This window comes from Blennius ocellaris, assembly GCF_963422515.1.
Source record: "Blennius ocellaris genome assembly, chromosome: 8".
Taxonomy (NCBI): domain Eukaryota; kingdom Metazoa; phylum Chordata; class Actinopteri; order Blenniiformes; family Blenniidae; genus Blennius; species Blennius ocellaris.
The window spans coordinates 7,982,393-7,993,717 of record NC_137657.1 but is presented as its reverse complement, the minus strand read 5'-3'; the positions used below and the strand labels follow the sequence as shown (position 1 = coordinate 7,993,717).

At 42.2% G+C, this 11,325-nt stretch overlaps 1 protein-coding gene across 1 annotated transcript; it reads left to right on the top strand.

Moving 5' to 3' along the window:
- Positions 1–5,065: 5,065 nt before the first annotated feature.
- Positions 5,066–10,964, top strand: ankmy2a (ankyrin repeat and MYND domain containing 2a). Its single transcript, XM_080501562.1, has 10 exons — positions 5,066–5,204; positions 5,613–5,677; positions 6,659–6,797; positions 6,900–6,998; positions 7,283–7,443; positions 7,673–7,887; positions 8,207–8,342; positions 8,604–8,732; positions 8,904–9,033; positions 10,170–10,964. Exons 1-10 carry the CDS (start codon positions 5,138–5,140, stop codon positions 10,313–10,315), a joined length of 1,287 nt encoding a protein of 428 aa, XP_080357688.1. The 5' UTR covers positions 5,066–5,137; the 3' UTR covers positions 10,316–10,964.
- The last annotated feature ends 361 nt before the right edge of the window (positions 10,965–11,325 follow it).

Sequence of the window (11,325 nt, the reverse complement as noted above, 5' to 3'; positions counted from 1 at the left end):
CCATGTGAGAACTCACACAGGTGAGAAGCCATACTGTTGTGAAGTCTGTGGTAATAATTACAGGCGAAGGGATTCTTTGGTGATCCACATGAGAACTCACACAGGTGAGAGACCGTTTTCTTGTGACACGTGTGGGAAAGGTTTCCGTGTACGTGGTCAATTGATACTCCACAATAGAATTCACACAGGTGAGAGGCCACATTCTTGTGACATATGTAGGAAAAGTTTCAGTTTGAGCAATCATTTGGTTACCCACATGCGATCTCACACAGGTGAGAGGCCGTATTCTTGTCAAGTATGTGGGAAGTGTTTCCGTGTACGACACAGTGTGAAGGTCCACATGCGATCTCACACAGGTGAGAGGCCGTTTCCTTGTCAAACATGTGGGAAACGTTTCGCTGTACGAAGTCATCTGTTGGAACACATTCAAACTCACGCGGGTGAGAGGCCGTACGTTTGTCAACTGTGCGCAAAAACCTTCGGCGTTCACAGCAGTTTGAGGCGCCACATGAAAACTCACAGGGATCAGGCCTCATTCTTGTGAGAAATGTGAGAGTAGCTTCAATCTACGCGTTTCATGTCTGCGCCATGTGAAAGCTCCCAAAGATGGAAACAAGAAAAACTGCGAGATCTGCAAGTACCTGCAATGTACATTTTTTTTTTTGGGGGGGGGGGGGTACAGCAGCAACAACTGCTCATCGTTATGTTTAATCCTCTGTAAAAAAAAGAGCAGATGTGAAATTAGAACTCAAAATAAAATGTTGGTACAAATCCACTTGGGTCTGTTATTTTCTGTAATTGTTTTTAATTTACCCTCAATGAGTTGTAATTTGACTTTACGTTTCATAAGAAAAAAAATACATTTTGCTTACATGCCACACATACAATACCTGCTGAAATACACTGACTGAATACTTATGGAATACATAGCATGTCTTGAACCTGATCATGTTCATCAAAACATGTCGCCTGTTCCTTTTGAAACGATCGACGAAAACAACATGTCTTGTTCATCCAAGCACCTCTATGAGTAGTGATAATGAAACAGGAGATAGCTCCACAAAATGCACACCAGGATATCATATAACTCCGAGGTCTCCAACCCTGGTCCTCGAAGGCCCCTGTCCTGCATGTTTTAATTCTCTCCCAGTTGCAACACACCTGATTGCAATGAGGAGCTCATTATTGGGCCTTTTCACAACCTTGGTGATGGCATCATCATTAGATTAAAGTATGCTGAAGCAGGGAGAGAAAACATGCTCGATAGGGGCTCTTGAGGACCAGGGTTGGAGACCTCTGATTTAACTCATAAAGCACTAAATTTCATTCATTCCTCAAATCCAGGTTATGCTCTCAGCAAATTATCCACAATCCCCATTGAGATACTGTTATCCATACTGGTCAAAATAATTACAAAGCAAGTCGGATGCATTGAATTTGCTAAATCTTTAATGGAAGATTTTGCAGGTCAACTTTACGTTCTGTATCAGTTTCTAACTTTGATACTGACTGGATGGTTCTGATTCCCAAAATACTTATTTAAACAATATTTATCGTATGTGTACAATTTATCAATTATTTTTAATTGATGCACAAAGGGAGCAGCACCTTTTCATTATATGAGACCTATTTTAACAATAAAGCTGTTCTACCTGCAGTTCCGCCTCCGTCCAGTCGGTGTCAGTAAGAAGCTTGAACGCAGTTGGTGATCCTCAAAGCGACAGAAGAAGAAGCTTTCACAGGTCTGTTTGGGTTTTTCAGCGTGTTAAACGCCCCCGTGTATTAGCTGGCGGAGGAAATATTTAATCTCCCCCAGAAACGATGAGTTCAGTTGAGGCTTTGAGGGAGTTTGTCAACGAGAGACTCACTGCTGCTGCTGCGGAGATCTTCACCGTGTTTGAACGAACTATCGTCCAGTACGAGGAGAAGATTGATCACCAACGCAGGCTTCTCGAAATCAGCTGGAAACCTCGAATCAAGTTACACAAAACGGGTATGGAGACGTCTGAATGAACACACAAATGTGGTTTGTGGATGATCGCCATTGTTATGGCGGTGTTTTCTCCATCCGCCGCAGACAGAAGCAGGACTTGTGTCTCTGGAGGGACATTTGGACGTCGCTCAGACTTTTGACTTTTTGTGTGTATATACAGTTACAGTTGAGGTCGGAAGCGCTAGTAAACTACCGGACGAGGTCAAAATAATAATATAGCTATTCAGTGCAAAAAAAAAAAAAAATCCAAACAAAACATTGAATTAGTATTTTGAACGTGTTTTGAAGCACAGCCACATCAGTCACTTCCAACCTCAGCAAGGCAGCAGAATACACGTGCTGTTAATTTCTGTTACTGTAGCTGGGTTTGTCAATGGCCACACCGTTTTGTTTAAAGACCAGTTAAAGGGAGCATTTTGACCGACTGCCCGCACCGTGTGGTTCTCCAGCTGCACACAGGAGAACACACAGCACCTGCAGAGGGTGGTGAGGCCAGCAGAGCACATTATCCTGCACGCTCATACGTAGACACAAGCAGACTGGAAAAGAAAGTCAGGATCGTTTCTAAAGGACAACACACACCCTGGTCATTCCACGTTTCCCCAAAGCCCACGGAAAGCCTTCCTGGAACAGATGGAGCTCTTATAGCTGCAAAGGGTGGACTGACATAATAGATCCGATTGTTTGAGAATGGAATGTCACTCAAATTCAAAGTGGTGGGAAGCCAGGCAGGCGATTATTCTTATCAATACTTGTGTAAGTGAGTATACCACCCATAAAAAGATCATCTAATAATGTAAACAAGCTACGTAGTTGTTCAGCAGCAAAAGCTACACTTCAAAAAAATAATGTGACAACTGATTGTTATTTTTGAAATGTGAATGAAAGCTTTCAAGTTCACTGCTTGTCTTACTGTCTTTAAAAAAAAAAAATTTTTTTAAGCTGGAACTTGTAGTAGAAGTAATGTAACTAACCTTTCTCTTGTATTTTTTTGTCCCTCCAGAGTTCCCGCAGCACCATGACTGCGTAGAGGAGCAGCTCTTTGAACAGGAAACAAACTACTGTCTAGAGCAGGAGGAGCCAGAACCTCTACAGATCAAAGAGGAACCAGAAGAGCTAGAACCTCTACAGGTCAAAGAGGAACCAGAGGAACCAGAACTTCTACAGATTAAAGAGGAACACGAGGAACCAGAATCTCCACAGATTGAGGAGCACCAGGAACTTGGTACCAGCCAGGAGGGAGAGCGACTCACACTGAAGTTTGAAAGTGATTCCTTTCAAGTTCCTTCTATTGAGGAGCAAAGTTACCTGAGTGAACAAGAAGAAGTACCGGACACCGAGCAGTTCCTCTCTCATGACTTTGAAGTCCACTGTCTGAAAAAACATATTGACTCAGAATCAACTATAAACGCAGAGCTGAAAGAAAGCAGCATATTTCATATTGACCGTGTGGACGACGTTCCTGTGTCAGAGAATCAGGCTGAATGTGAAAAGCTTCTTTGTGAGGAAACACGTAGTGGAAATGTCTGTAAAAAGTGTAAATTATGTCAGAACTTAGGAACTCTCCCTGATAAGAAGAAAATAAGTTGTGAACTCTGTGGTAAAAGCTTCAGCCGACAGGCTGGTTTGTTGATCCACATGAGAACTCACACAGGTGAGAAGCCGTACTCTTGTAAATTCTGTGGTAAAAGTTACAGCCGACAGGATGCGTTGTTGGCTCACATAAGAACTCACACAGGTGAGAAACCGTATTCTTGTGATATTTGTGGGAAGCGATTCATTGACCATGGTAATTTCTTGCGCCACTTGAGAACTCACACAGGCGAGAAACCGTATTCTTGTGAAACATGTGGGAAAAGTTTCATTGTACACAGTCATTTGTTGGTTCACATGAGAACTCACACAGGGGAGAAGCCATATTCTTGTCAAACATGTGGTAAAGGTTTCATTGTACACAGTCATTTGTTGGTTCACATGAGAACTCACACAGGTGAAAAGCCGTATTCCTGTGAAGTATGCGGGAAAAGTTTCAATGTACATGGTAATATGTTGCGCCACATGAAAATCCATAGACGTGAGGCCCAACACTTGTGAAACCTGAAAAGATTTTCAGTCTATATTTAGTTTCCATTTGTGTTGCATACCATTGGTCATATCATTAATATTAGAGAAGCTAATTTAATTTCTAATTTTTTTTTTGTGTTTTGAAAAATGTGACGTTAAAAATCTTATATGAGCCGATGTGCAGAATCCATGCACCGAGTTTTGAGTGCATGGAAATGAACATATTTTTCAGAGGCCTGGCATTTGTGCTTAAAATACCCTTTTTTGATTGGTATTAATGTGATGTTAAAATTTTCAGAGACACCGAATTTGAGGTTTTCATTGCCTGTAAGCCATAATCGGAAAATTAAAAGAAATATCAACTTGAAATGTTTTTATGTGTAGTGATTCTATATAATATAGGAGTTTTACTTTCTGAAATGACGGACAGAAAATATTGAACGTTTTCACGATATTGACATTTTTTTGTGATGTACATGCCTGTAGTCCATGCTACCTGCAGTTCCGCCTCTGTCCAGCAGGTGTCAGTGTGAAGCTGAAAGTTGTCTTTGATCCTCCAAAAAGGCGAGAAAAGAAGCGCCTTTGGAGGCAGCTTGATGCATCATAGGTATAAAACTGATTGCTTATTATTATGATTATTATTACATCACAATAGGTATAATGGAATTCATTATTTTTCTCACGTGGTCTTTTCCTTGAATGAACATTCGAGATCTCACGCAGCAGATCACCGGGAAAGGTCAAGGGGACAATCATCGGTTGCTGTTTGGTTGTTTGAGAGAAAACAGTTGTCTTTTAGAGGTGGTTTGATTTCCGTGTTTTTTCCGTTTCTGTTAGTTTATTTTTAGGGGGAAATATCCTTGAGCGCTCGGTTATAAAGATCATTTGATTTTCTTGTTTGGCGTGCGACAACCCTAAAATCTGTTCCTAATGGTACATTCCATTTGACAGCCCGACCTGAGCTAGCCTTCATGCCCGAGCACTTGAGTCTGCCAGTATCACGGAAAGAACATCTTTAACCAGCAACTGGGACTTTTTCCTGCGTCTTCATAAGTTCATTGGCAACTACTAGCCACCAGCATGTCTGCACCAAAGAAGGGAGACTTGTCGTCAAGCGAGAAAGAGTTGTTCCAGGTTATTACTGCAGGTAAGCCTCTTCGGCTAATGCTAATAATCCCTGAGAAACGCATACAGTTGTTAGCATTTTGCTAACGTGCGTTACCATTCGTGTGTTTCGGAGTATTGTCAATTAAAATCGTTTTTTCTTTTTCTTAAATAACAGCACCTGACAGAAAATATGTCTGCTGGTAACGGCTAAGTTTGATGACTCGTGAAATGTGCTTACTTTACTGTTATTGTGCTGTATTAAACGCCCCCCTCTTTCTGCAGCCGAGCTCGCAGGAGAACAGATTTTTCAATGTAAAGTGTGACACACATTTCAATATGAAAACTATAATTGTGCATAGGCGAGTTCACGACGAACTGCTGATGGAGCTTCATGTTGCAAAGAATCTGCAATAATAATAAAAAATAAAAAAAACACTTGTGCTCTCAGGAAACGTGCAGGAGGCCTCCAGGCTGCTGGGATGCAAGGATGTGAGGGTCAACTGTTTGGATGAGGTAAATCCAAACCGACTAGTTTGTTTGACTTCATTGAAGTGTTTGGCCTGCTCATTTTATGTGTCCTGTATGTTAAAAAAAAATGTGTTTGTAAAATTTGCACTGTGATATGAGAAACTATCTGATGATAATAAAGGCATTCTATTTTTTAGATATGTAATCGTAAGTTGGAGACAAATAGTAAGTCGCCTTTCATAGTATTTTTGTAACGGTGAGGAAAGCTCATGTTTTAGCTATTTGGTGGCAAACGAAACGTTTTAATTTTGGCTTGCTGGCACTGTACAGTTTCGCACCGAAAACTGTCAAATGAAAGACTCATAACTGGTATGTTATTTGTTTTTCCCTCAGGTAACGTTTATCCCTATCATTCAAGTGCTGCTCCGCTTTTCTGTGTAAATCTTATATGTGGAAACATTCTGTAAGCTGGTTCAGCTGCTTTAATTTATACCCTATCACGATGACAACATAACTTTGACATATTTGTTGAAATAATATTCCTCGTACACAAAGTGGCGTGTTTTACAGTTGTCTTTGGCCGTAATTCATTATAGCACTTTTTTGGCACAGGTTGGCACAATCTTAATTGCGTGTTGACACAGTGTTAAGATAAAAGAGGAGTTGTGATGCGAAATAATAGAAATTAAATATTTAAAATGGTGATTATTAAAAATGGATTGAAGTAAAACACAAATTGATGTTAATACCCAAATAAACAATGTTTAAACACAAATATAATGTACAAGAGTTCTTTAACAAACAAACAAACAAACAGATGACTCGTGTCTTCCTTTCAGTTAGTGGCATATGCACCGGACATGAGCCATGGATCTCCACTCTGAAGTGATGTGAAAGAGGTCCTTCAACTTCTCTTTTCTTCCTCCTGTCACTCTTTCGTGTCCGCCTGTCCAAATCAGGTGTTTGTAGCGGACGTCTTTGCTCATTGTTGCATTGAACCGTGCCGCGTTTTTCTGTCATCGACAGTATGGGATGACTCCCCTCATGCACGCCGCATACAAAGGAAAAGCCGACATGTGCAAGCTGCTGCTGCAGCACGGAGCCGACGTGAACTGCAATGAGCACGAGCACGGATACACGGCGCTGATGTTCGCCGGCCTGTCAGGTTGGCTGCCACTGTAAACCATGAAACACTCCCGAGCACATTAGTGTAGCGAAACATCTAACAGAAGGGGTTTTGTTACTTAGTCTGTGTCTGCGCCTGCAGGGAAGACTGACATCACGTGGATGATGTTGGACGCCGGGGCTGAAACAGACTTGGTGAACTCCGTTGGAAGGACTGCGGCACAGATGGCTGCCTTTGTTGGTTCGTTTGCATGTAGCATGTTCGCTACTCTGGCAACACATTAGTGTTGGTTGTAGATTACAATGAGACGGTTTGTTGTTATTTTCTCTTCATTTCACAGCCAAAGTTACACTTGATCCCAAACCAGAGCCACTTTGTACTTTTTGTTGCTCACAGTTCAAGCGTTTATAGATGTTCTCCAGGAATGAGTCATGCATCCAGTGGAGGAGGACATAGAAGTGGTTGGTGTTATACAGTAAGAAAGGAAAAATTACAACAGTCTTTTTCTCTCCTCTGTCCTTCAGGGCAACACGACTGCGTCACAGTGATCAACAACTTCTTCTCCCGAGCCCGACTGGATTATTATACTAAACCGCAGGGTTTAGAGAAGGAACCGAAGCTGCCTCACAAACTGGCTGGACCCCTGCACAAAGTCATCATGAGCACAAACCTGAACCCCGTCAAGGTAAAGTATCTCTGGGCCTCCTGGAGGAGGAGGATGCATAAAGCTCAGTTAACCCGTAGACTCATCCACCAAATGTCTCCGGTCCTTTCCTCACCTGTTCTTTCCGATGTCCAGTTTGCTCAGGGGCCGGACTCAACGCAGACGTCCACGGAACTGTCGTTTTCTTCAATCGACTCGTTGTGAAAAAAAGTTGTCAAACGATGTGATGAGCATCTCCTGTGCGTTCCAGATGGTCATGCTGGTGAAGGACAACCCCCTACTGGCCGAGGCGGAGGCCCTGGAGAAATGCCGGCGGGTGATGGAGCTCATCTGCGAGAAGTGCATCAAGCAGCAGGACATGAACGAGGTGCTCGCCATGAAGATGCACTACATCAGCTGCTTGCTGGGAAAATGTTCCTCATTCCTCAAGGACCGCGAGGACAAGCTGGACGGCCTCATAAAGAGGTGAACATGGCACAGTGTTTGAAATATTCAAGAAAACCTGAGTGGAGTCCTTTTCTTTTTTCTTTTTTAATTTGCTCTTTTGTCAGTCAGTCATATTTTCTGGTACAATCCAATACAACGTAGGTGGTCAAACCGTTTCTTTATTTTAGTCCAATCATCCAAGTTGAACAATGTGCACAAGTTAAAACCAGTTTCTCCAGCAGGTGTCTGAACAGCTTTCCTCTTTGAACTGCGTAGTTCTTGCACTGGATGAGAGTGTGTTCTCGTCTCTGCTTCATTCAGCTACTATCTGGTCGTTAAATGTGTGTTTTGCTCTCAGTCTGCTGAAGGGTCGAGACGGCGACGGTTTCCCCGTGTATCAGGAGAAATTCATCCGGGAGTGCATCCGCAAGTTCCCGTACTGTGACGCCACACTGCTGCAGCAGCTGGTGCGAAGCATCGCCCCTGTGGACATTGTGAGTCTAAATCTAATTTCAGCATCTTGGCACAAAGGTGTGAGACACAGTGGACATCCACAATCATTATTATGCAATTCTACAGAAATATTGCATAACATCTCAAATCCTGTATTCTTCGCATCCCTACGTCTCTCAAGTTGCTGTAAAACATACGATTATAGTCGGTACCCTTTAGAAACTGGAATTTCAAAGAGGAAAAAAAAAACGCTGCTCAGAAAAGTCTCAAGACTTCACTTTGTCTTCCGAACTCCCTCTCAGGGAAACGACCCCACAGCTTTGTCGGTGCTGACTCAGGCCATCACGGGGCAGGTGGGCTTCATGGATGCCGAGTTCTGCACCTCCTGTGGAGAAAAGGGAGCCGAGAAAAGATGCTCCATCTGTAAAATGGTGAGTTTCCGAGCTGAGTTTCCCTGTTTTACCTGAAAGGATCGATCCCCTTCCTCCATACGTCAGTGTCGATCATTTAAAAGAACGTCCCAAGCATCTGTCCGGTCTACATTAATTTAGGCTCTTTTTGATTCCATCATTGTATTTTTTTTTTCTGTTGTTTCTAACCAGGTGATCTACTGCGGCCAGGCCTGCCAGAAAATGCACTGGTTCACTCACAAGAAAGTTTGTAAGACGCTGCAGGAGCAGCGAGAGAAGCAGGAAGCAGAAACGGCCAAACTGAGGATGCAGGAGAGCAAAGGTACAAGGTTTTTTTTTTTTGGTTTTTTTTAAAGGCACACAGCTTTAAACCATTTCAAATTCTAAAAAGTCCCAACTCAAGGAGGTGGAGGAAATGACTGACAAGAACATTTAAGTTTCTTTTATGTTTCACTGAACCGGGACCAAGAAGAAACGTCAAGTTTTTGTTTTGTTTTTTAAAAAAGGTTCATTTCATAATGGTGTAATTTTGCTAAGAGACACTCATAGAAATGATAGGAACAACGCCTCCTCGTGTCCCTTCTTTCTTCTGGTCACCAGTGGCGTTTCTAGATGCAGGTACTTGGTGGGGCAAGATTTAGTTTTAGGTCTATTGACAGCACTGAATTCCAAAGTAAAGTGAGTGCACCACTTTTAGCCAAATTATAACAACCATATAAGCGCTTATCCAGTAAAAAATATTGAACCCTGGAGATAGAAAAACCTTTTATGGGAATTGAACCAAGTCATGAAGTTTCATAGACAAAAGCTCTCCGACTCAACCACCAGTAAAACTGCCTCCAGATGAGATTGTTAGAAAGTGTTGATCACCACGTCTCTCAATTTACCACAAATTACCTTCAGTTTCTCAGCTAAAATAAGAGTTTGAAACTCGTACTCGCATATAATCGACCTAATTAATTTGGATTCTTAACTGTTTGTTAGCTTTAACTGCCATCAAGCTGGTATTTGTGAGACTCGCTCCAGTTCTGTGAAGCAGGGCCTCAATCGGCGCCAGCCAATTGAAAAATGTGTTTCTTCCATGATGTGCCAAGTTTTAAAGAGACTCAGTCACTCGCAGAGACGATTTCAGTCTATATATGGATTCCTGTTTATTTTCTGTGCTATATGAGAATTTTAAAAAGCAGGTTCATAACCCGAAGTTTGCAATTTTGAAGCACACTTGTGCCATAAAATAATAAAATAGTCCCATAATAACATTTACATTTATACTTTAGAGGCAATTTAATGTTGCTTTTTCAAGAACATTTCAGTGAGATGTTGATGGCTACTGTATTTGCAATACTCGCAATTTGCTTGGTGGTTTGGCCGGATTGGAACCTCGGGCTTTTTGTTGGACACCCCTGCTCTTAAGGGAAACTTCCAAACTAAAAATGTTGTGGCTTGTTTGTGTTCCAGAGGAGAGCGAAGGCGTCCAGGAGGCCACGGACTCCCTGCAGGAGCTCTCGCTGGACGCCGGCGGGGAGGTCGCCTCCTCACACTCTGCAGCAGAAACGTCAAACTCCTCCTCTTCCTCCTCCTCCATCCCAGCTGCTGACAACTGAGCAACATCTGTCAGCCTCGTCCAGCACTACATTCACACAGCGCAGACTGACCGGAGACACCAACATGTGTTTATTCATTCCCAGAGTCCCTGAACGCAGCAGAGAGACGGTCATCCTAAGGATATCTGTGCCATAGCCACCATTTTTAATTTTTTTTATTTCTGTTATTTCATATATTATGTCAGGCGTTGTCGTATCTGAATGTGAACGATGAGCAGGCTGGTGTGTTTCCTTGGAGGCTTTGTGGCGAACATGTGACGAGCTAACGGTTCTCATCTACGATGGAACAAAATTCTGCCTTAAACTGTAGCAAACTGTGCGGAGGACAGACGGAAGAGACGATGTTGTGTGTTTTCAGGATGTCTTTTTTTTCTTCTTCTTCTTTTGACAACCACACGGTAGCTTGTGAGTGGGTAGCTTGGCTGCACAATGTTGACCAAAAATGTATATTTTTAAAGATGAGTGACGTAAACAGTTTATTTTAAATGCATTGTGAGATATATTATTGCTCAGGAGTCCCCCCCCCCCCACAAAGTCCAGCATCCCTTGTTAAATATTTTTTCTTAGATACAGCACAATGTCGCCTTGTCAAGGAAGAAAGAACTTTCATTTAATGTGCAGCTTGAACGGACAAGTGAAGTTATCATGTGCAGTCATTTGTCCTGAGGATCTCCAACGTCTTAATTCCATTAAATAAAGACTAACTTCTCTGGTATTTGCAGCAGATGTTTAGTGTTTATTTTTCTGCGTGTGCATGTCGTCTTAGTGACAATCTGAGGTAACCATGAACGCATCAGAGGGAGTTGATTCACCTGAGATTTCACACAGAGGTGTGAAGTTGTGAAAGATTTTGTGGAAATGCTTTACATTCTATATCAGTTTCTTAGTTTGATGGGTGATTGGTTTGCAGTGATTCCCAAAAGTATTCCTGGCATCTTTCTGGAAAATCTAGAACCGAACAAAAATTGCGTGCATTAAATTTGGTTTCCATTTGTGCTGAGATACACAGA

What these genes read in the sequence shown, in the direction of transcription:
- ankmy2a (XM_080501562.1), top strand. Translation starts at nt 5,138, where the DNA reads ATGTCTGCACCAAAGAAGGGAGACTTGTCGTCAAGCGAGAAAGAGTTG. An exon ending in CTGGACGGCCTCATAAAGAG is followed by an intron (nt 7,888 to 8,206) that starts GTGAACATGGCA and finishes TTTTGCTCTCAG; the next exon opens with TCTGCTGAAGGGTCGAGACG. An exon ending in GATGCTCCATCTGTAAAATG is followed by an intron (nt 8,733 to 8,903) that starts GTGAGTTTCCGA and finishes GTTTCTAACCAG; the next exon opens with GTGATCTACTGCGGCCAGGC.